The sequence below is a fragment of the Artibeus jamaicensis genome, unplaced genomic scaffold (assembly GCF_021234435.1).
Source record: "Artibeus jamaicensis isolate MK-2021 breed Jamaican fruit bat unplaced genomic scaffold, CSHL_Jam_final contig_467, whole genome shotgun sequence".
Lineage (NCBI taxonomy): Eukaryota > Metazoa > Chordata > Mammalia > Chiroptera > Phyllostomidae > Artibeus > Artibeus jamaicensis.
In genome coordinates this window covers 9048468-9074426 of record NW_026521845.1, presented here as the reverse complement: position 1 = coordinate 9074426, position 25959 = coordinate 9048468, and the positions used below count along the sequence as shown (strand labels likewise).

At 39.2% G+C, this 25959-nt stretch overlaps 1 protein-coding gene across 3 annotated transcripts in view; it reads right to left on the bottom strand.

Annotated features, from left to right (window-relative positions):
* The window catches only part of SPATA17 (spermatogenesis associated 17), a 189323-nt gene that overhangs the window by 5354 nt on the left and 158010 nt on the right, over nt 1-25959 (bottom strand). For all 3 annotated transcript variants that reach the window (XM_037140644.2, XM_053667293.1, XM_037140645.2), the window contains one exon: nt 2530-2612. In XM_037140644.2, the coding sequence (XP_036996539.2) occupies nt 2532-2612 (81 nt within the window). In that variant the 3' untranslated portion in view covers nt 2530-2531. The remainder of the gene's footprint in view (nt 1-2529; nt 2613-25959) is intronic.

Below are 25959 nucleotides of genomic sequence, written 5' to 3'. Positions count from 1 at the left end.
TTCCCGCGGACTACCCGATGACTCCCCCTCCCTCTGCTAATTTCTCTCCACCCTGCTCTCCACAGAGCCTCTTCCTGGAAGCATGGATGGGGGGACAAGATGGCCAAGTGGCCCGACAGGAACTAGTCCACTGTGGGTTAGACCGAGCTGCCAATGGGAAACTCTCCAAGCCCACCAAAGTGACGAGTCATACAGAAGCATTCAAAAAATTAAAAGGAGTCCGACTGTCCTGGTCAGAGAGCAGATTTAAAAATATGTATGTGTTTAAAATTGAGTTCATTCTGAGCAGTTTCAGCAGCTGGAATCTTAGTAGATTAATCAAATGGGTAGATGCGAGCCCTGTTTATCCTAAACTGAGACGCGCTAAAGGGAAGGAAGATTAATCTGATAAAGGCATCACTGTTTCTAATCAGACTGATGGGAAAACGCAGTGTGGGTGAATTATCGCCAAGTGATGGACTGCCGTGAAGCTGAAGCAATCAAATAGATAGCTCTAAAAATCACCGCGGTGTCTTTCGTCAACACTGTGGCGCTTCTGGCCCTGTCCTGGCCTTCTTTCCAAGGAGTGCAGACACTTTGTCATATTTGGTGAAATTTAATCCTAATAGGAGAGCTTCAGGGAAGGCTGCTGCCCTTCACTTACCAAAATTAAACACGAGACAATCAGGTCCTTTCTAAGACGAGAACGTGACATTTTGATGATGTTTTCAATTCACAAAAACAGTTAAAATCCGAAAGCAGAGTTACTAAGCGTTAAAAAAAAATTCCCACCCCAGATTTGTATTTGCTCACTGTGCGCTCTTTTAAATTAAAAGTAATGTGAAACATGTGTTACTCATCCTCATCTTTCTTATAAATAATTTAGCAAGTGATTATTTTGTCTTTGGAAAAGAAGATAATTGTCTGTAAATTATTATGATTGACTAGCATAAACTCAAGCTGTTTTCATAATTGGTAGAGAAGAGCAAGTAATTCCTATTGGGGTACTTTGTTTTATCACTCTGCTTTTGTCTGATTAAATAAAAGTTTCAAAAAATAAGAATACAAAGACATATCTCCCAAAGAGGTTTTCATAATCTTACTACCCAGTGATAACTATCATTCGTATTTTTGCAATGTACAAATGTATGCGTATATGTCCCATAGAAGTTCATGCAAGTGTTCTTTATAAAAGCGAACACATTATATAATGTTTGTGTTTGTGCACACTTTACTGAAATTAAACTACACAGGTCCTTGCCTTCTTTCCTTACAAAAACATTATTTTTTTCAAATTAAGGATCTATGTCTCATCATTTATTTAACTTAGCATACACAGGGTGGGGCACAATGGGGTTACAGTTGTGAATATGTAAAACACAGAGTTTATTCTGATGTAATCATATATTAATTATTACATTATATATTTTTTCTGTATGGACCATGGTAAACCTACATTTGCCCTGCCCTGTATTATGGAGTATAATTTGTTTTCAACCATTCTACATTACAACCAAAATATACCTTGGAATTAAAAATCTAAGTCACACACGAATATGAAAGATTTTACTCAGACGGTTGCATTTGGAGTGAAAAATACCAAATCAATGCTCCAATGGGTGGTGATACTTTATAAACCTCCGAAACTGCAATTCCACTTGGCACTATATAGGAATGTTTCACGTTTCCCTTCCTGTACTCCTTTGGAGTCCCTGGAAGGTAGATAGTGGCGTCTGTATTTAACATGCTGACTCCAGCATCCACGCATCCATAGTCATAGGCAAGGGAGAGGAGGCACCGAGGCTGAGTCTAAGGAACAGACGCTGCTTCACCCTGCTCCGCCTTCCCAGGGCCCAGAGCACGCCCTTGGCTCTGGGGGTGGAAGGGTACCATCCTCACAGGCACGATTCCTCATTTCTGCCCCTTTCCTCGCCGTAGTCTTCTGTGCTGTTCCCATCCCACCCCTCCTCTAATTTGACTGAAAATGCCAGAGTACTTCCCAAAAGTCTCACTCTGATTAGAACCACGCCTCTAGTTTTAAACACCTTTGCAATAACATACAGAATTCAGTGAGAGCTTATTCTGTGATCTTGAATTTTACATAGGTCTTTTTCTTTCTTCTCTACACTGTAGACTTGGGTGATCAGAGACCCTAAATAAATAAATTTCAAATAACACGTATTTTGAATATAGTATTTTAACCTAACTGTATCAATGCAGTATTGAGAAATGCTTTGGCTTTTGGACACCATGAATATTTTATCATTGTATTGTGTAAACTACTGATTTATTACATGAGTTACTATGAAGAAAAGGTACTTCAGATTTTTGTTAGTTCTATTTAACATATTCTTGAGTCCATTTAGGAGATTTGGAAAACAAAGCCCGTGACTTTCAAGTATTACGAACCACTAGACTAGAGCGAAAGAAGCGTCTGCTTTGGTGATGCATCGATATTGTAACATGGCTTTTAAAACGAGTCAAGTGAATCCCATTTCATGTTTTTGTTGCTTAAAATACTCTGTGAAGTACTTATAAAAAAATGCGTACCTTTATAAAATTTGTCCAGCTTTTGAATATGATTTTCCATATGTGGAGAAGAGATCGAATGATGGTAATACGGTTTGGAAGTCCTAGAGGGAAGTAGAGCAAAGGTTACCGCAGAGCTGTTACTGATGCTGTATTATTATTATTACTGGTTTTAAATATATATAACAGTAGTTAGCTTAATTTTTTCAAAAAGAAAATAGAATGGTTAGTTTTATTTAAATGACCTTAGTTTAAACTTTTTGAGAGGTATTCATTATATTTAGTTTTTATTTTAATATAATAGATCATTTTTAATATGTAAAATAACCTATTTTTAAAATATGCATTTCGATGTTTGTTTTTTTACATTTACTTTGGATAAAAATATATCCCAATTGCATGTATTGTAAATGCACTGAATACATATAGTAGAAAAAAAGAAAGATCTAAAATCAATAACTTAAGCTTCCACTTTAGAAACTAGAAAAAAGTGAGCAGGAAAAAGACAATAAAATTGGAGCAAAGATCATGAAATTGTACCAGAGAAGAGCGAAAACCAACAATACCAAAGCTTGTCCTTTGAAAAGCTCAATAAGAGTAATGAAGACCTACCCAAGCTACTGGCTAGTAAGAGAAAAGAGAGAAGACACAAATGGCTAATAATCACTCAGAGAGATGGGTGATCCCTTCTGATATCACAGACATCAAAAGGATAAATACAGAGGTATTATGAACAGTTGACCACAAATTTGATAACTAAGGTGAAATGGACCAATTCCTCCAAAAGACACAATCTACCAAAACTCACCCAAGGAGACACAACTCATCTGAATTGACCTGTATCTATTTTAAAAACCAAACCAATAATTAATAACCTTCCCAAACAGCCCTAGATTATTTCTGGTGAACTCTACCCCACAAGGAAGAAATGGTACATTTCCAGAAGCTTCCTGTAGGAACTATTGCCTAACTCACTTGCTTTTGTCATCTATGAACCACAGGGTGGTTGTGAGGGTGAGACAGGAAGATGCCTGGCAGTTGGTGCTTGTATTTTCCCCCCTCTCCCCTTCAGTGGTAACGGTCTATTCATATTCTACCCACCATGTTCTTTCAAAAACCAAACTCCATAAATTTCATTGGCACCAATGGGAGACTAATTACAGTGAATTCATGCAGAGAAACAAGACTTGAAGGATTTCTATCACATATGCCATCAATAAAAATATTTTGAGTAGGCACCCTCATGTCTGCCTAGTTATTTGTGCTAAATTCTAGATGTATAATGCTGTGGTAGTAGAGTGGAATGTTAAACAGATGAATGAGGTAAAAATAAAAGGCAATTCTGATATTTTCTATCTATATTCCTATGGATCTTCTTGTGTACTTAATTCTGAACTCCTCCATGATAATGAACAAAGCATCCCTGAACTCTGTTACACTTGGATCTGTGTGTTCCATTAACATTAAAGCACCTACTGCGTGTCAGGACTACACTAGTCAGCTTTCAACTAATTTTAGTAACTGAAACTTCTCCCTGCCTTCCACGACTTGAGAGAGTCAGGCAATAGGCATGTATACAGTTGTGTTCATAAACAAGGGTTGATTCTGCAGTCCCTCAGAGAGAATCAGAAGTTGGTTGTCACTCTTACTTTTCAATTTAAAATCTCACATTCAACCAGTAACTGTTACTCCAATACAGCAAGAGGTGACACGCCATAAGGACAGCTTCTGCTTCAGAAAGTACCCAGAGCTGGCTCTCATTGGTGTGAAATTTGCCTCTCACCCAGAAGACAGGCTGCCCTGCCTTCGGGGGCTGCTGATGGGCCCAAGAGAAGCTCCGTTAGGGCCTGCCTACAGTGCCACTTTTCGAATGAGGCTGGGGGTTGCTTTTCTGAAAAATAACCTCATGAGGACAGAACACTGAGGATGGTGATTCTGAGTCCTGCCGGAGCCCCTGCTGCCAGAGCCCTCGGGTCTGCTGCGAGCCAAACAGAAATAACCCACTGTCCAAATGGGCTCCTTGGGGCAGTTTAGGAGTCTTTGCGAGGCTCTTGGAGCTGGAATGCAGCTTTCACACCCAAACTAAAACAATGAATAGCACATTTCCTGGGCCGCTGGCTGCTAAGTGTAAGATTACTCTGGGGTGGCAGCTGCGTGTGTGTCTGGTTATTTAAGGCTTCGGTATACACGTTCCCACTTTTATTCAGTGTGAGTACATCTAAATTCCAAAGTTATATATAAGTTTCTATTGATTTTCTTTACATTTTTATATATCTTTCTTCCGACTGGCTTCATCTGTCTTTCTCTTACTTAGCTCCTGTTCCTCCTCCATCCTCACAGCCTTGGCTGCAAACACACAGGTGGGAAGTAGCAGGCCAAACAGGTAAACTCATCATAGCACGGTGTTTAGGTCTTGCTGCCATTGTCATAACAGGGAGACATAAAGAAATATCAAAGGAACAGATCTAGACATAGAGATGTTACCACTGACGCTCATTACTCAGATTTCTCATGTGCAAGTTCACCTACTTGCTAAGATGTACTTGTAATCCCCAAATCAATACTCACAGAGCTTGCACAGTCATTTATAGATATGAGGAGAGTGGCAAACATTGGGTCACCTGACACACACATTTCCAGCCAGTGAGGCCTGCTTTCTCGGCCCTAGCTAGTGCCACGCTTTTCGCACTTGGGTTCCCTGTGTGGGTGACTTCACTGTTTAACATGGGCCCCAAGCACAGTGCTGAAGTGCTGTCTGGTGCTCCCAAGTGGAAGAAGGCTGCCATGCGCCTCCGAAAGAATGTGCACGTGTTACACAGGGTTCCTTTGGGCAGGGGTTAATGTGCTGTCAACCACAAAGTCAGTGTTAATCAGTGGTCCATATTAAATGAAGAGTCTTTAAAGACAAACACACACAAAACAATGTTATGTATTGATTAGCAGACCAGAAGCTTGCAGGAACCCTAGCCTACATTTCCCGTAGGAGCGATGGTCAGCAGGCACTAAGTCAGTGTTCACAGGGACAACAGAGAAGATGGACTACTGCAAACACGAGAGTCAGTGGCGTGCCCACTCAAGAGAGATCACGACCTGCTGTTGCATAAGCTGGGACATTCTACCAGGTAACTGCAGGCATCCGCCCCTTAGGGCACAAGCGACACTGAACAGACCAATGAATGAACGAGAACATGGATACATGAAATGAACTAACAGATTCAAAATACTGTTTGCTACTCTTTACAGGGTAGGTAGTAAATAACTCTGTGAACACCAACTAGATATTGATAATAACCTAAAATTTTCATTTTATGAGACACAGGTTTCTCTAAAATACGATAAAGTATATATGAAGCTTTAATAAACAGAATTCTCATAACCCTATACTAAATGTAGAATTTCATTTTATCATCAGGAATTATCATATTTAATATCTTTCTGTGCATTTTAAAGAACTGGTTTTTAATCTTCCTCTCTCCCTCCCTCCCTCCCTGAAAGTATTAATTGAGTGCCTGCTTATGCCAAGCACTGTTTTAGGATACAGCAATAAATAATTTAGGTGAAAACTGTCTTCATGGAAATTAAATTACCAGTGAGCAGAGACAGACAATAAGCAAATGAATGTCCAATAATCATAAGTGTTATGAAGAAAAATCAAACAGGGTAGAGGGGAAGGGCTGAGGGAATCTGGGAAAAGGCTTGCAATTTCTGACCAGGTGGTCAGGAGGGGCTGCTGCAAGGTGATGTGGACACTGACTTGACTCCGGTGAGAATGTCACCATACAAACCACAGCCGTAACTACAGCCAATGGCTTTGTCACGGAACCGCTCATGCCACTTCAAGTAACCAAAAACCCTTGACTTTACCCCCCAAAATGATCGACTTATCTGCTCTAAAATTTTTGGAGGGCAAACCTTTTCCTATATCTGGACCCTGTTAATGCATTTGGCTCTCGCAGTGAGGACTCAGGGAGGCATCAAGTAAGAAGCATTGTCCTTCTTCCATAGGAAGCATGAATGGGCCACGGTGGCCCGTCTGTGAATAGCGCTCCATTCATTTTACTTCTTTAACAGGCATTGCCATACCCTAATGTCACGGTTACCACACTTGTGCAGGGACACCATCCCGGCCAAGGAGGAGGAGGTCCAGCGAGTGATGGGGTCTACCCCATAATCTCTCATTCCCACCAGGGCTTTCACATCCTTTAAGCAAAATGGCCCAAGAGAGACATTTGGAGAAAGAAAGAGGGCTGTTAATAGTGGTCCTCTTTTCACGGGTACCACAAACGATATCTAATGGCAAAACGGGATTAGCCAGAAAAAAGGTCCGCACAGATCCAGCACTTGCAGCCTTGCTCTGGGCGAGCAGCAGCTGAGGGGCTCTCCTCATTCAGACAGCAGAAAGCATCCTTGTCCAGGCTGGGTTTGCTTCCCGAGATCGGGGGTCCTGGGAGAAAAAGCAGGCTTCCCGTAACAGAGGCTCTGACACAATGCCAAGTCCTTCACTCTTCTCGCAACATCTAAGATTTTGGGATGGGATTTATTATAATTTGTTGGTTGGCTGGAGGGGAGGCCTTGGCATAACATATCTTGTTCTTTTTCTAATTCCCTCCTGAAGAAGCAAAGATCCTGGAACAAAACCCTGGATAATTTAAAAGGCATAGCTGGGGGAGGTTGTGTTTTCTCTCTCTTTTCCTTGGATATATTCTTTAAGGCATAGCTAACTAAAGTGAAGGACAATTTTCTACTTATTTTATTGGCTTTAAAAGGGTGAATCTTACCCTTGGAAATGACTAGTCATCAGACCTTAAAATGAACAGTAATATTGCTTTGCCTTCATGAAAGTCTGTCTTTTCTCTGTTGCCTATCATTGTCATCAAACGTTGTTTTCTACTTGTTGGTTTATTCCTTCGCTGTGAAAATATGTATGATAATGTTTGGTATAAAAATCAAGAAATTAGTCTCCCAGCAGGGAGTCTGCTAACAACACCATTTTAATCGTATCCTTCAAGCGCTGGCAGAAAACATATTAATTGCAGTTTAATTTATGCCACAAATATCTCATTTTAATTATGCTTAATTTTTGTCAAGCTATAAGAATGTCAGTAGTTCTGACAAGTGTTTTCTTACAAGTTTTTTTTTTAGGTGAAAGAATTAAAATCAAATGCTGTTTCTGAAAGAAATTATGAAAGATTTCTAATTACTGCTTACGTTTTTGAAAAATTGCTAATCTAGTAGCCTCAAAATAACATCTGGGAATGTGTGAACTTGAAGCTTTATTACTCAATGTTTATAATTCTTAATAATATACATGCATCATTAACATGATGAAATTCTCACAGGAAGGATTTTTTTCCTCATAATTATAGGATATATCAGTAACTGTCATTGAATGGTGTATTTCCTCCATAGAAATGTTTTTGTTCATTCTGCTCAGGAAAACTAACACAAGAATAAGTGGAACTGATTGCTGCTGATACACTGAACTGAGGAAAAGAGTATTAACCATGAAGAGAAGCGGAAAGAAAAATGCCAAAGTGCCAAAGCACCAAAGCTGAACAGGAGTAATTACACTCAGCAAGAATGTATTCAGCTCTTCCTAGGTGCAAATCCTTCCCAAACATTGTGTCTCACGTAACAAAGCCGCCTTCTCTTGGACCTGCTTCCCTCACCAGATGTGAAGGATGCCTCTCTGCCCTGATGCCTCTGGTACCCAAGTTTCCCTTCTCACAGCCCTGTCCAGTTCTGCTCTGTATCAGTGATTCTTTCACAGGTACCTGCTCCCCACTAGAGGATCGGGCTCCTGGGGGTGGGGTTGCAGCCTTCGGTACTTACCAAAGCCACCATCTGCCACCATCAGATAGACTTGAGAATGGATAAAATGCTCTGGATGTTATGGTTTTGAAAATATCATTATTATTTCAAAACCCTCTTTAGAAAAGTTATTGTACACAGACCTGTATTTGAAAACTATTCATTGGCAAGACTTCTAGTTTTAGCATAGCAGAGCAAGTAATTTCCTGCTGTATCCTCTCAGAAATGCCCACCCCCAAAACACAGAGGGTTATAAACATCTACAAAACCACACATTCAGTAAAACCAAGAGACAGAGGTGAGCCCAAGTCCTAAGCTGTGTGGTGAGCCAGCTGAGGGTCCCGGAGCAGACCTGATGCTGTTCTATCCTGCCCTTCCTACTGAAGCCCAGAATGCACAGCTGTGGAACTGAACTAGAAGATGAGAGACCATGGTGGTCCCTGCAAAGGGGGACCTTATCTGAGAGAAGGGACTGGTGGCTCCTAAGTGCACACTTAGCATTGCCAATCTCTGAACTTACTTTAGCTATACATATGTTTGATTTGATAAAAATTAAGTAAAAAAGAAACCTTTAGTGCATCAAAGTGTTTACTATTCCTCCTGAAGTTTCCTTTCTTTTTCTGTAAACAATTAATTCATTTTTATCGTATTTTTTCCATTACTATTTAGTTCCCTCATATACCCCAGCCCCTGGCAATTACCACACTGTTGTCCATGTGCATGAGTTCTTTCCCTTTTCGCTCAATCCCTCCACCCCTTGTCCTGTCCCACCACTTAACTGTCTTCCTGCTCTTCATCTATGAGTCTATGAAAAGCCACATTAAAACTCTACTTTATCCTGAATGTAATATTAATATGCTACACTGAAATAATTATGAGTTGTGGATTCCTTTATGCAAACATTATTTAGCAATGTAGTTTTGCTTGTTAATTCAGTTTGCTCAGTAGAAACCACATACGAGTGACATCACATGGTACTTGTCTTTCTCTGACTGGCTTACTTCACTTAGCATAATGTTCTCCAGGTCCACCCATGCTATTGCGAGGGTTAAGTTTCCTTTCTACTTGGACATTTTATTAACTGCATTCTTCTCAGTAACTGATGGCTCATTTTTTATCACTTTTATAAAATATCTAAACATATCATTTCTCATTTGCTATTTTTTTTACATTTTCCTTTCACTTTTTAAAAAATATATTTTATTGATGATGCCATTACAGTTGTCCTATTTCCTCCTTCATTCCCCTCTACCCTGCATACCCCTCCCCCACTATTCCCCTCCTCTTTAGTTCATGTCCATGTGTCTCAAGTTCTTTAGATTCTATATTTCCCCTATTATTCTTGCCCTCCCCCCTATCTATTTTCTACCTACCATCTATGCCACTTATTCTCTGTACCTTCTCACCCCTTCTCCTCCCACTCCCCTGTTGCTAACCCTCCATGTGATCTCCATTTCTATGGTTCTGCTCCTGATCTAGCTGTTTTCTTAGTTTGCTTTTGTTTTAGGTGTGGTTGTTAATAACTGTGAGTTTGCTGTCCTTTCACTGTTCATATTTTTGATCTTCTTTTTCTTAGATAAGTTCCTTTAACATTTCATATAATAAGGGCTTGGTGATGATGAACTCCTTGAACTTGATCTTATCTGAGAAGCACTTTATCTGCCCTTCCATTCTAAATGAAAGTTTTGCTGGATAGAGCAATCTTGATTGTAGGTCTTTGGATTTCACTTTTGACATTTTACATTTTTAAACAAGGTACCCCATAAGCAAATCTACATAATAAAACATATAAAAATGCAGATAAGATAGTCAACAGAAATTAATGCATTTTATGATGCCAACTCTCTTTACAAGCTTTGAGAAAATTATATATACATCTACTAGTCTATGTACAATACTTAATGTCTATATTTGAACCAAAATTACTAAAGATGATGATCTATTTTTCTGAACTCATGTCCTTTTCCCAAACTAAATCAAATTAAGAAAGCAATGGGGATATTCTCACAAGCTATTTCATACATGGATGCCCTTGAACTTTACTGAGTCTGAACTCAAAAACATGTGTAGGTAAAATACTTTAGTATTCAAAATATTAAGAAATGTTTATTTGTTGTTGCCACTAAGAGCACAATTTATTGCAGAACATTTAAATATAACTCCTAGTTTATTTAAACTTTATAAATGAAAGGTTGTTAAATTAAAAAAGATGAATGTATATGAATTTCATCTCAATATTTAAGACATTATTCATTATTTTTGAACAATATAAAATTATTTAAAGATTAAGAAGAAATAAAAATTAGAGAATTAAAATGATTATGGCCTTCGAAATTCTGTTTGGCACAATCACACAATAAAGGAAAAAAATAACTCTTGAATAAAGTTAAAATCAACTGTTCCTGTAGTCTTAACTTTTATCACTTTTGTTCTGCAGATAAGAATTTATCAGAAACAAAGTAAAAAAACAAGTCTTACCATCATCCATGTATAATTAGTTGATATCTTTTTTAAACTGTACTTTGAAACTAAACCATTAAAATGTTATATTGTTAGTCAATGAATTGCATGCAATTAATACTTAAAAATACTTGAGAAACTTTGACCTGTTAAGTAGGTTAACCACTCCTCTAATGTTGCTTCATTTACTATTCTATTTAACAAACTCTTTTTTATAAGGAATATAAAATAAATTCAATATAAGAAAGAATAAAACTAGTATAAAAGTAGGAAGTTGTAAGTAGTTCAGATTTGTCTCTGACAAACAGGCTAAAAGCGTTTACCGTGTATTAGCCTTAAATCCATCAGCAATTTGAAGGTTAATAAAAATGATTAATAAAGAACCTCTCTGATATAAGCTTGATCAATTAAAAGTGTTCTAAACAAATAAGAACCTTGCATAGGTAATTCATAGTTTCTTTTTATCAAATAATAGTGAGAATGGTCTCGATTTCATTCAATGTTACTGAGTAAAATTTTGATAAGTATATATTCACTTCACTTAAGAAAAGAAAAAGAGGTACTGTTTCAGGTTGAAAAGCCACATTAAAACTCTACTTTATCCCAAATGAAATATTAATATACTAGACTGAAATAATTATGAGTTGTAGATTCTTTTATGCAAACATTATTTAGCAGTGTAGTTTAGGATATTAATGTGTAAAACTTCCTATATCTCTTATGTTGACATATGTTTAGCTAATACAGATTATGATACAGGGGTTAGTCATCATTAATGATATTTTTAGAAACCCATTAGTTTCCAAGAGCTTAGAAATTAATGGCAAAGGTATTTCAATTAGTTTTGTCTGCTCTCCAACTACACGGTTAGGGCTTATCCAAATTTTCAAAACTGTTAATGTGATTTAGTGGATATTAACCTCACACGATGTTCCATTAAGCTCTTATCCATCATGGGGGCTAGTTAATTAGCCGACAGGAAGAATATTCTCTTCCAAGAGATTCTTATATTTAGAGCCCTAGGAAAAACACCCTTCTATCTCTACCATCAATAGCCCATGGAAGAATCGGCTTTAAATGTGGGAAAAAAATTGCAAACAACAATTAGTAACATCCACATCTTCCTGGGCAGAATGGAATTGGTTCTCACAAACAAACCTGGTGTTCGGTTATACCAGTAGGTCTTTTGAAGTTTTCAACAAGCTGATAATTCTCAGGCTAAGTAAACTGTTCTAAAATTCCTTTTTACTTACTTAAACACTTTTTATTTTTCGATCACAGATGGCACTCAATATTATACTAGTTTCAGGTGCACGGCGGAGTGGTTAGACATTCACATCACTGACAATGCATTACCCCAGTGGGTCCAGTACAGCCCCAACCACACATATAGTTATGGCTGCCTCCTTCCTTACTCCTTCCTTTCACACCAGCATTAAGGTTGGATTTACTTACTGGTCATTACTTTTTCAAGAGAAATTCCTATCTCTTCTGGAGAGTTCGGGACAAGGGGCGGAAAACACAGACTGGTTGAGCTACGGAAACTGAGCTGAGACTGGGCGTTCCCCCAGGATGGCACGCAGGCCCCCATGTCCTGTGAGCAATCAGAGGCACTTGCAGTTTAGGAGGATTCGAGTTCACCTCTTTCCCCCGTTCTTAGTGCTGGAGAACTAGGAACCGAGGGCAAGTGAACTGGGCTTGTTCTGACTCTGGCGGGCACAGGCCAGGCAAGTGGGATTTAATGCCTGTTCCGCTGAATTGTCTGAGAAATCGAGGCGCTGCTCTGCACACTGGCTGTGGGCTCAACAGCTACGGATGAACTCTTACCATTGAAAATAAGATTTACTGAGAAACTGCAGTCCGGCCTGCAAAATAACAGAGCCCCTTTTTGAGATTATCTCAAAAGAGGGTAAAAACTTTTAAATCGGGCTGAGTTGAACTTCAGCCTTATGCATTGATTTAATGGGGAACGTACAGGACTCCAGCCTTACATTTCCAGATGTTCGGCTCAATGCAAAATGTAGCATAAAGTACTGTCTCTGTATTTATTTCACAGAAACCCTAGCTGGGATTTCAGTCAGTGTGCACCAGCTACGATTACCCTGTGTTGCATCGTGCCTGCATTTGAAATAAAACACTGTTATACACAAGTATGCTTTGCCGCCACCTTTAGCAGGATTGAAACAGTGTGTTGTGTTTTATTTCGGTGGTCCTTTTATTAGCTCTCTACCCCTTGATCAGCTGATATCACTAATAATATTTTTTTTATAAACTGGAGGTTGCACATTCTGCCCCAAGACTGTAGTATTTCAAAAAACAGCCTAAGCTTTAGGGGAAAAAACCAATTACAGAAACAGCATTAAAAATGCCAAGGACCAGGCAGGAGCAATTCTGGATCAGTTTAAAAAAGTGATTGATGAAACTCTAATCCAAACTGAAGGAACGGTTTCACGACAAGCTGTGACCATTCCGCACACTTCATTAGCTGCCATAATTAGCCTGGTGTTTCAATTTGTTAGAACTGGTGGGGACAATTTTCCTCCGAATGCAAACATCGAAAAACAAGGGCCCTCAGACTTGAGAAGAGGCCGGCCAGAGGCTTTTCCAGCTTCTGTTAACGAAAAGATTAATTATTGCTGATGGGAGGCTGGGCAGGGACCGTCACTTGGTCTGTGCGCGTTACTCTGAGCGTCAGGAGAAAGATGTGGGTGCGGCCGTGCTTCGCAGTTTGGCAGTCTCATGCTGCAGCACAGAACAGCTTTTAATATCCAGGGTTCTCTGGCTTCTCTCTGTTTTGGGGGCCTAAGACTCACACCTATTTATTTGTATCAGAATTCTCAAACAGCTTTGAAAACACCGAGAAGTTTGGTTACTGGACGGCGCCTCGAGTCACCGCTTCCTTCCTCAACTCCCTACGTCAGTGAAAGAGTGGTTTCATGTATTTCTGGGATTGTGGCAGCTTTCGAATATGTTCATAAACATTGCAAAAATACATGTTTTGGCCAATCTATGGAGCTACATGAATTTCACCTGCATTTATAAATACAGCTATGTAATCCTAAATCTGGATTACAGGGTTACGCTTTAATTTTCCACAGTATAAATTCATGAAATCTAATCAACAGGGGTGATAAAAAGGGACTTTTACTTAGTTTTCTTAGAACGAAGAGATTTATCTTTTTTGAGAAGTATATTTTATTGATTATGCTATTACAGTGGTCTCATTTTCCCCTTTCATTCCCCCCTTCACTCCCTTCCACCCTGCATACCCCCTCCCACTCACATTCCCCTTTAGTTTACGTCCATGTGTCATACATGTAAGTTCTTTAGCTTCTACTTTTCCCATACTCTTCTTACCCTCCCTCTATTTTCTATCTACCATCTATGCTACTTATTTTCTGTACCTTCTCCCCCTTTCTCCTCCTCCTACTCCCCTGCTGCTAACCCTCCATGTGATCTCCATTTCTGTGGTTCTGTTCCCTTCTAGTTGTTTGCTTAGTTTGTTTTTGGTTTAGGTGTGGTTGCTAATCATTTGTGCGTTTGCTGTCATTTTACTGTACATGTTTTTTGTCTTTTTTTTCTTAGATAAGTTCCTTTAACATTTCATATAATAAGGGCCTGGTGATAATGAACTCCTTTAACTTGACCTTATCTGAGAATCACTTTATCTGCCCTCCCATTCTAAATGAAACCTTTGCTAGATAGAGCAATCTTGGATGTAGATCTTTGGATTTCATGACTTGGAATACTTCTTTCCAGCCCCTTCTTGCCTGTAAGGTCTCTTTTGAGAAGTCCGCTGACAGTCTGATGGGAAGTCCTTTGTAGGTGACTGTCTCCTTATCTCTTGCTACTTCTAGGATTCTCTCCTTCATTTTAATCTTGGCTAATGTAATGATGATGTGCCCAACTTCTTTGGGACTCTCTCAGCTTCCTGAACTTCCGGGAATTCTATTGCCTTTTCCAGATTGTGGAAGTTCTCCTTTATTGTTTGTTCAAATAACTTTTCCACTTGTTGCTCTTCCTCTTCCCCTTCGGGTACCCCTATAATTCGGATATTGGAATGCTTAAAGTTGTCCTGGAGGTTCCTAAGCTTCTCATTCTTTTAAATTCTTATTTCTTCATTCTTTTCTTTTTTGGTTGTTTCTTTCTTCCTTCTGGTCCACTCCACTGATTTGAGTCCTAGTTTCCTCCCCATCACTACTGGTTCCCTCTACATTTTCCTTTATTTCACTTAGTGTAGCCTTCATCTTTTCATCTAATTTGGGACCAGATTGAACCAATTCTGTAAGCATCCTGATTACCAGTGTTTTGAGCCGTGCATCTGATGGGTTGGCTACCTCTTCATTGCTTGGTTGTATTTTTTTCTGGAGCTTTGATCTATTCTTTCATTTGGGCCATTTTTTTTTTGTCTTGACACACCTGTTACATAGTGAGGGGCACAGCCTTAGGTGTTCACCAGGGTGGGGCAACCCAGTTACTAGATTGTGATGCTATATGTGGGGGTGGGGTCAGAGAGGGAACAATGGCGCTTGCTCTGCTCTGTGTCAGATTTCAGTCCCTTCTGCTGCTTCCCCCAAGCAAACTGGGCCCTTCTGGTGCTGATTCCTGGGTGGGTGGGTTTGTTTACATTCTAGGACCCTGTGCATCTCTCCAATAAACTCTCCTGTGAGGCTGGGAGTCTCTCCCAGCACCTCACCCCCCACAAGTGTTTTCAACCAGTGCTTTTAGGCTTTATTTCCCGTCATTGGGACCCAGGGTTGTGCAGTCTGTCTCACTCCCCAGTTTTGCCTGGTTTATCTGTACACAAACATGGGACCGCCTGGTCTGCCAGCCACCTTGTGTGCCGCGCGCTTCCACAATCTGACGCTTTGCTGAGTCTGCCTGCTGGCACCTTGCACGACTGCCAGGGTCCACCAGCCACAGCTTTGCCGCGAGTCCTCTCTGCCTGGCTGCCTGACTCTGCCTTTCCCACCAGTCTGGATGGATGTGTCTACTTTACCTTCTTGGTTGCTGGACTGCCATACAGTTCAATTTTCTGGCAGTACTGGTTGGTTTTTGTTTCTAAATTGTTCTCCTTATTTTGGTTGTGCAAGGAGGCACAGTGTGTCTACTCACGCCTCCCTCTTGGCTGGAAGTATCAGAACAAAAGAGATTTCTTTTAGGCCTTTGGCTGAAGGCTAAGCTTATGCAAACTCAATAGTAAATACCTACAGATGGTGTCCTTAAAAATTTCACAACTCTCTTAACTTTTAATACCCACGGCTTTATTGTTATTTATTTTGCATTAAGGTTATTGTTAAGCCAAAACTTTTGAATGTTAAAAAAAATTTTCTTGAACTGACCTGTACTGAGTAAACAGGAAGGAGTAACTTAGTGGCGTGGGGGGGAGGAGCCACAGCTGAAGAAACCAGTGGTATCTTCGGATTCACTAGGTAGCAGAAAAATGCTTTAATCTGAACAAACTTGAACGTCTGAGGAAAGTGCTGGTCTGAGCTTCTGGAGGGCAATTTTCTGTAGGTGCCACTGAAGTCAGTCCTTTCGTTCTTGAACAACCGGTAATGCATCATCGAGAGCTGCGCTGGCCAATGGGAATACTACAATGTGGGCCCACACGAGATTTTAATTTTCTACCAGTCGTATTGGAAACAGTAACAGGAAACAGGAGAAAGTAATTGTAAGTTTATTAACTATTTTAACCCAGTAAAGGTGGTTTATTGTCTGTGTCGTGTGTCACGAATAAAAAATCTGAACATGTTCCTTTATTTTTTGTGTGAAGTCTTCGGAATCCGGGGGGCATCTCACACAGCCCATCTCAGCCGAGAGAAGCCACATCTCAGTGCTCAGGGACCACATGACTGTCGCACAGAACCAACACACACACATTCAGAGAGCACCGAGCTTTCTTTCTCAGGAGTGGTTTTCTGCTCCTGGATGGACAGAGCAATTATGGAATTCTGTGGCTTGCACACACGGCAAGAGGATACGTGTGAACTGATGCACTAGCAACAAAATCAACTCTCTACAATCAAGGGTCAGAGTCCTTCTCTCTTAATAAATGGATGCTGATGAAATGGAAATTATCATAAGAATCCCAACAATTGGTGATGATAAGATTTGCTCAACAGGCCATGCACAGCACCAAGACTGAAAACAGACACACACAAGGTCAGGGACTCCGCACCAACTGCAACGCGGGTGTGTGTGACAGAAACGAGACCCACCCTGATCAGCACTGACATCCAGCCAGCACGCATCTGGATGGCCACATTGCTGATGAACACGTGGAAATGCCTTCATTATTTCCGTCTCTCTGGGTAAATAACTGCTGCCCTCAGCACCCTCTTCACCATCTCCCACGTTCCAGCAGTTGGATAGGTACTATACATGCCAGCAGGATGCTCAGGGTTACTGCCCATTCTGACTGCCCATTCTAACTGTGAAGCACAACTAGTAAATAATTTTAATATTACGAATGCCTAAGATACACACGTAATTAGCTTGGCATACTGACCAGAATTAATTATCTGGTAAATCTGTGGTGAATTTAGCCATGTTGCTGTTTTTGATCTTCTCATCAAATTGCTTTTTCCTAAAACTTCAAGAACTATGCACAGAACTGATATGTCTGTATTTAGTAGGTCTAAACAGCCATACAAAAGACATAGAGAATGTTCTCTCCCTCTAGTCTGTCATTTGCTATTCAAAAATATTACAAAGATCATTTCTCATTGGTTGAGATTTTTCCTCCATAATTCTACATCTCTGCTATTCATCCTTGATTTGATTATCAAGCAGTGGACGATAGACATAAAACAGTTCTACATAATATTCAAACTTGTGTTCACACATTCATCTTAATATGATAACACAAAAAAGGAAAATCTCGAGACATAGATTATAAAATAAACAACTTCTTGAGCAATAAAGATTTCACCATTGAAGACATAGAGTGAATGCAGCTGGAGAACTTTTGTCCTTTGAGAAAGTGCTGGGGAGCATGTGGCTCTTTGTCACAAAAAGTGGCTGATTTAAGAAGGGCTGGAAATGAATCAAAGTCCGAGTTGCCTTCTTCAAGGACCTGTGCCTGGAAATATCTCATAATGCAAATAGAAGAAGCTACATACCCTACGGGGAAAGTCATGTGCTATTAAAATAAATGTTGACGCCGATCTGTGACTTAGAACAGAAGAATAAAATGGAAGAAATCCTTTATTCTATTCCCAGTACTTGGTGTTTTCTGGCATGTTACTGAGTAAATAGCAGAAGAAACACTTCCCTTCAGTGTATACAGAGCTGAGTGCAGACGGCCAACTCATGGATTTGGTCTGGTGTGTTCCTACTAACGTCACGGCAGAGACATTCCTATTTTGGAGCCCCTTTTGGAAACGGTATATGTTTGTCTTCCTGCCTTCTACATGTTTAAATTTTTTTGTTGTTATTGTTGAGCATAACTTCAATTGGAAGAAAAAAATCTCAGAACTTCATGACTAGGTAGAGTATCTGCGATCCTTGGAAACACATCTGGTTTTGCCATTTGATGGAAAGAGTTTCACATACCATCTCAATCGTTTCTTTCTAAATTAGCATGCATTCCTGCCAGAGATGCTGCCCCAACTCCTGAATGGAGGCGTGCATACTCCTGTACAGTGGTCAGTCTTAGGGCCAGAGCCTTCTCAGAAAATTCTTGTGAGAAGACAAGAGCAGAATATGAAATGAAAATCCTGAAGATAAGGAGTCAACTTTCAGTAGAAGTTTCAAAACACTTGACAGAAACGTGTACCATGGTTAGAACAATACAATAAGGAGTTCCTTCACAGAGTGGATTACTTCAGAATTTTATTGTTATTATTCAATGCACTGTAACCATATTATGCATGGTGCTAAAAAGTCAGGAATCCTTTTGAACAGGCTCTCACTCTGGAAAATACGATTAGAGGAAGATAATTAAACCAACTCTCTAATTCTGCAGGAAGGGCTTTTGCAGGCTGAAGTGGAAAATGACAGTTCGTTTACTTCTGTAGAGGCAGGAATCCCTGCTGAAGTTTGCGTCTGCTTCCATGTCCTGAATGTGATACGTGGATTTCAAGTCTCTGCTATCGCAGACTGTACCAATAATGCAGACCCCAAAACGCATAACCGCACTGGTTTGCGGACAAAAAAACTAAAATGATACGCGTTCAATCTGGAGATTCGTAGAGAGCTTGTGTATTCCCTTGCTCCGACCTTTGCTGACAAAGTACGCTATTGGAGTTCTAATGCCATTTGACAATATATACCTTGGTGACTTGATGTTTTTTACATTTGTTGCCATTACAACAAATAGTTGTAGTCAGGTCAATGCCAAAGGCTGGTGCACTATGGTGTTAAAAGGCTAGCCCAATGCGTCACCTTCTTACTCAAGTGCAGCTCTGGTAGTGCTTTCATGGAAGTTTACCTTTGTACATTTAATTCCTTTACTTGCAGAGTTTGAACTCATTTCTACATTTTTATAAAGCAAACACTTAAGAGCAATAATTGCAAAAAAATTTGAAAGACTGTGGAATTCACCTCTGAAGGAAATTACTTTCCAATAAAATAAAACTGATGGTACTCAAATGTCGTTTTGCATTTGTATATTTGCCCTCCCCCTTTTTTTATTCTGCAGAGAAGGTTCGTCTCTTCAATTAGATTCTCTGAAGAGGCAGATGTAACAAAGGTATCAAATTAGTCATTTGAAGTGTTAACATTATTTCTGAAGAAAAACAGCAGTCTCCTGATTTGAACTGAAAACCCACGTTGCCACTCTGTATTTTAAATCAAATTTCCCACAGAAAATAAGTACAAGAAGTGAGGTTGGCAAAGGCACATAGAACCCCAGGGCTAAGTGGAAGAAAGGCCGTGACCTGACTTACGCCAGTGATCCCATGAGCCTGCGGGGCAGACAGGTCTTGGCCCAAAAGTCCAAGCCCACAATCCTGGACCACGCACTGGTCATGGAGCTTTTGTCTTACGTCACTCTTGTTAACTGCACTTTCAGTTAAAGCGACACTTTCCTGTGTGTGCGAGTGTGTTCATCCTTGTGCAGAAAAGGACTAGTGAGCTCAGTGGGACAAGGGCAGACACACCTTGAGTACAAGCAGCAGACAGACGTACCTTGGTTAATGTGGTCTAAAAAAAACTAGCTTTTTTATTATAATGTTTACAAATGAAAACAAGTCCACTGTCCTCCTAGGTGGTCATGGTATAGAATAATGAGAAAAGTGATAAAGCTTTATCTACCAAAAATTTAAAAACACATATTGGAAAGAAGAAAAACTTGAAAAGAAATTTCTTTCTTTGCTTTGGAATAACAGACTTTACCAAGTCAGTATTTTAAGCTGTGTTGTATCCTGTAGTAGAAAGAAGCTTTCTTAAAAGTGGACTTCATATTTGCATGTCATCAAAAATCAGTGATTATTTAAAGGCTCCTAAGTGACAGCTTTATATTAATACATGAGCTACACTCTGAGATGCTTTTCTTCACAGACTGCCAAATACTTAACACCTGATATTTGTGGACAACTCCCAATCAATAAAAATTGTGCAATTTCAGGTCTTTGATTTTTGTTATTAGCATTTACATCCATTACAGATCAGTAAGATGAGGGAGAGTTAAAGCATTAACAATTTTATCAGTACTATTTGGGGGCAAAAAGAAATAAGTATATATGTTAGGGGAAAAATACATCTAACATATCCTATCATCTTTTGTTTCTCTAGGCTTTCTTTAGAATTTGTCTTATACTTTGAAACTTAGGTCATACTGGCCCTGAATATAAAAACTTTCTTTCCGAACTGAGTATACATTTTATATATCATATTTTGCACTTCCTTAATTACGCTGTTAGAACTACCAAGTATGTTCATACTTGCAGATTAGATTGCTTCTACCCTTTGGACATTATTTATGTACATGAAATGTCAACATGAAAATGACAGATGATTCCTGCATTCAATTAGAAACACAATATGCAGAGTCTCAAAAATCATACAGAGAAGAAGTGAGCAAAGCTTCAGCTCCAAACAGGAATAGTTTCGAAGTCCACTTCTTTCTTTTAAAATGCCTTAACCCTCTTTTAATGGTTTCTAGGCTTTACCAATGAAATGAACTTCTACTGAATATGTTGACAAATGAAATGAAAGTAATTGTCTTAAGCAGTACAACGACACGGAAGTGAAGGAAAGAAGGACATGGCAGATGCTCTCTGTCCTTCATCACTGTTACCATACACGTCCTCCTGACTCAGCATCACGCTGGTGAGCCACGAAGAAGTTTAAGCAGACGCGCTTTGAGCCCCGTCTCCTAACGACAGATCACGAGATTCATAATGAAACATACTTGGAAAGAATATATCGCTAAAATATTAAAACACCAAATATGCAGAAATTATATTTTATGTACCGTAAGAAAATTTAATTTTGGGCTAGGATGTAATTTTTATGTCCGCTTTTAATTTGCTTAAATACTACATGTGCCAGCTGTGTGTGGCTTCACTTCGGAGAGGGGGTCGTATTAGGAAAAGGTCTCCAAAGGCAAGCGGGTAGGACATTAGTCTGCCTCCCAGGATTTGGTGGGAGGGAGTGGCTGTGTGGCTAGAAGGAAGATCCTGGGTCTCAGGGAGGAGATGAGTTCTGAGGTGAGTGTAATCAGTGTGAGCTGTCTCTGGAATAAGCAAGGAAATCAATCCCAAAAGTAACACGGCAGCCTTTTTTTTTTTTACCTCCGATGCTGCTTGCAGGCAAGTTGTATGATCAAGTGAAGAAGGTGGGCGAAGCCCGAGGTCTGGAATGCAGCAGACAAATGACGATGCATTGCTAGTTAGACAGCCTAATAAGTACCGTCTAATTTTCTCTTTAAAATCCATTTATTCTTCAAAGCCCTAGATCATCATCAAGGGACCACATTTTTCAACTGAGGAATTACAGAGGAGGAAAATTAGATTTTATTACATATTCTGATTGTGGTGAGCAAACTCAATGAAAATAGCTCTTGGAATACATTTAATAAGAAAGTAAGGCCAATATTTGTATCCTTACAGACAACACTGTGAAATATTTTGACCACTTTTGCACCTTTATAGTATTTAATCAATGCCCATAAAGTCAGTTGCTGCCTAGATTCAGTTATCACTGTTTAGTTATCTGATACTTCATATTTCTTAAACTTTTAACATGCAGAAGATTTAAAATTTTCCTTATAGTTTATAACCTTGTAACAGCCACATGAAAAGTAACTTGTAAATTAATCCAGTGTTACTAACATGATCATCAATCTGCCACTTATATAACAGAAGTTACAAATTGTAGCATTCTCAAAATCAGTCTGGTAATATGGTTTCTAGCAACTTAGTAAGATGAATATCAATGTTTAGTTAAATAACTCCGTAAAGAATGTCTTTAAGAGAAGATATTGCATTCAGGCATAATTTGGAAGTTATTCATTTGAGCATGTTAAAATAAATTAAATCTGCAATGTTAATTTTTGCAGTGGAACAATTTCTTCGAGTGAACTTTCAAGCAGGAAGCCAGCCCAGCATGTGAGCAAAGGAGTGGAATTATGGGTACTTCTCGGAGCACACTGTCTAGACTGATAGGAGGTAAGGAGTCAATGCCAAACACGGAGAAGTGCCGACCTGTCCGTTATTTGTATGGTCTGTGTCTCTATTGGTTGCCTTTGCCTGTTTGATAGAGTTTTAAAAAGTTTTAAGTACCAACTTAGAAATTTAGCAAAAATAATTTTTTTAAAGTACTGTTTTTATATTCTGATATAAATTCAACAGAATGGTACAAAGGGATATAAAGTGATATATATCAATTAAAATTTGACTTGATGGCAAGCTTTTCCATATTTGTGCTAAAATAACACAAGTTAGATGTTGAACTTTTAAATTTCGATATGTAATTTTTTATAATATTAAAGTGAACTGTAGTGTGAAAATAAATGGAAATCGATAAAGCAATTAATCTTTTGATGACCTTGAACTTGGTCAATTTATTAATGTGACATACTATTACTTTCTAACTAACTTTTATTATAATGTTACTACATGAAAATCGGGCTGACGATGAATTTTAGATGATAGATACACGGAGCATGGGAGATGCAGGGTATTATCATAAATGATTAAAATGTACCACTCCAGGAACATAGCTCTGCAGCCCCAGTGCTTGGGTACATTATGGCGCAAGGTCAAGAAGCAGACACCTGTGGCTGTAACGGGTTGAAAAACCAGCACTCCTGAAAAATAACTTTCTCAGCAAGTGAACTAGAAAAGGCAAAAGACTTGATTACAGAGACCTGAACATATGTGCACATCCCATTCTTGGTTGCAGCTTGAGTGGAGAAGAGTAAAAAATAATAAAATAAATTTGAAAAGTATTTCCTACAAGCTCCTAACCACGTATTCATAAATGCATGTTTGAACATCAAACCAAAACCCTTCTGTGAAAACATGCACTTTAAATTAGATTTGAAAGACTTCCCAAATATGAAGTCCCATGGCATAAAACCCCCCAATAAAACATTTTAAGATGAGAAGGGCAAACAAACAAAAACTTCTTCTATTAAAAGTAATCAACTTTACCATGTATCTCCCTACAAACATTGCGCTGTCAATCCCCCTTCTCTTTATCACAGCCAAACTTATCCAAATTATTATCTACACTTGGTACATTCCTCTTTATCTATACTTACTATCTACACTTGGTACACTCCCTTCTCCTCTTTTTTTTCTCTCTCTTCCACCTACCCCAGTCTGGCTCAGTCACCCACACTGTCACTGAATCAGCTCTCACTAAGTGACCAATGACTTTCATTTTGCTCAATCGCAGGGACCTTTGCAGACCTCATCTCATTTACCTCTGCAGCATCGTTTGCCATGGCTCATCACCCCTTTCTTTGTATTGCATATCTTTCCCCGACTCCTTCAATGAGCCTATTCTTTTGGTTTTTGTCCATGTATCCATCTATTTTATGGGCTCACCCTGTTCCAAATGGTCATGAAGTATTAGCATTCTTTAAAAATTCTAGCTGCCCTCTCTTCTTAGTCTATGTTGTCACCCATGGGTATTTCATTCACTGCCATGGTTTCATTGAGTATTACTTACAATTCCAAGGCACCAAATTATTTATGGACCGAATATACTCTGGTCAAGACTGCTGTTCCAGGCCACAGGTCTGAATATTCAGCTGCCTGTTTGACTTCTCTGCTCATGTAAATCAAAGCGATCTCACACTCAAACATGTCCCAACTGAAGTCAGGGACTCGTCCCTACAACTGCCCCCCAAGTTCTGGCCCCCTTCTCCCAATCTCAGTGAATCATGTCACAGTACAAATCCAGTTTGCCCCAGGCAGAAACAGAGGGGGACTCAGGGAACTTCCTCCTTTCTCAGTCCATCACACCCGATTCAAGTTTTCATATTACAGGTAGGGCAAAAGGAGGTCTACAGTTGTGAGTGTGCGAAACAGAGTTTATTTTTGTGTTATTACTTATTTATTAACGTATCATTGTCCATAGGAACAACTATTAACCTACCTCTGCCTCATCCTGTGCTTGTATTCTTAATACTTCTAGTAGTAATTTACATCTCTTCACATTTACTGCCAGGCTTCTATAATAAATTACCATTAATTTGGATAGCATATCCTAGTCAACCTGACACCTAAAACCAGTCTTCAAAACCCTGACTCAGTTCAGAAATTTCACTTTCAGGAATCCATTAGGGTGAAGATGTATGTGTAAGAACACCCATTCTGGTGGGAGCGCTCCAACACCATTGTGAAGAGGTTTGATGGGGCCTGCCCAGAGGACAGACAAATATCCCTGCGAACTCCCTACGCCAAAGCTCTGGACATAGCCAGAAGGGCAGTAAGTAGTGGTAATGCTAGCTCTTGTATTCTCACCCTGCTTCCAAGACTTCCACAATTCCTTCAGATCAAAGTCAGCCTCTTTCTAAGAGATCAAGTGTATTTTCTAGTTACCTTTCTAATCCTTTGGGGCTCTTGATTCTGGTAAACCTCGTTTTTGGCCAAGTCAGGTGAGGATTATCACCAGGAAGAAATGAAAGCTATGGTCCCATACACAAAGACAGGGCAATAAATCTGGTCCCCTAGAGCTCCCACTGATGCATTAACCTGGCTTCTAATGACAACCACAACCACAACAACAACAAAGTAAATCGAGGCCTTTAAATTAAGTCAAATTAAGAGTTTGATTGCACAGAAGTGAGGATAACATGTTCCATGATCTTTATCGCATGAAGAATTTAATTCTTTTTATCCTGGATTAGCAGGAAGACTGGACTGCAGAGAAGACTAGCCTATGTTGAAGTTTTAGACACAAGCTTCATGAGAAACTCTTCATAAAGTTCAAGAATCACACTGGGTATCAAAACTTTCAGAAGGAAAATTTTATAGGCAACCTATAAAACCTCTTGTCAAATGAAGACCCTGTCCGACACCTAGGGTGAGCATCCTACCATGGGTAATGTCAAATTTGCAGACCTCAGAAGGAAACACTTGCCATGGTCTCCTTCAAGTTGAAGAGTTAATAATCTGACAGAGATGCCTCAGTCTCAAACTTTATTGCAGTTATGAAATAAAAATTTTTAAATGGCTTACCATGCCTTATAAAAATGCATTCCCTTATGTTTGCTCATAACTCAAATGTAATATTTTAGACTCAAATGCAAATCAAGGCCTGTTAATATGTATGGTCTGATGTAATCTACTGAAAATTTTGGACATACCATTGCACATATTAATTTCATTCATAAGCTAAAATTCAAATCAGAAACTCTTGAAGTCACTTTTTAAACTCTAATTGAAAATTAGTCTGCAATGTAATAAATCTAAAAATGTAACAAATCAGAAACAAGACAGTAATTAAAAAGCAAAGGTCATGTAAACATATCCATCTCAACTTTACACATTTAAAATATTCTATAGGTTAGATATTATATCGATAAACAATATAACAATATTTGGCTCTGTCCAATTTTCTGAAGGGCATAATAAACTAGACAGAGTAAATATAAATATTATATGCACATATAAATGCCCCTATAGATTTATAATATAAATTATATAAACTTATACGTTTCCAGAAGCCTACTGCCTCCGAGAAGTCCGACACAAGGGTAATAAAAGGGAGAAAACTGAA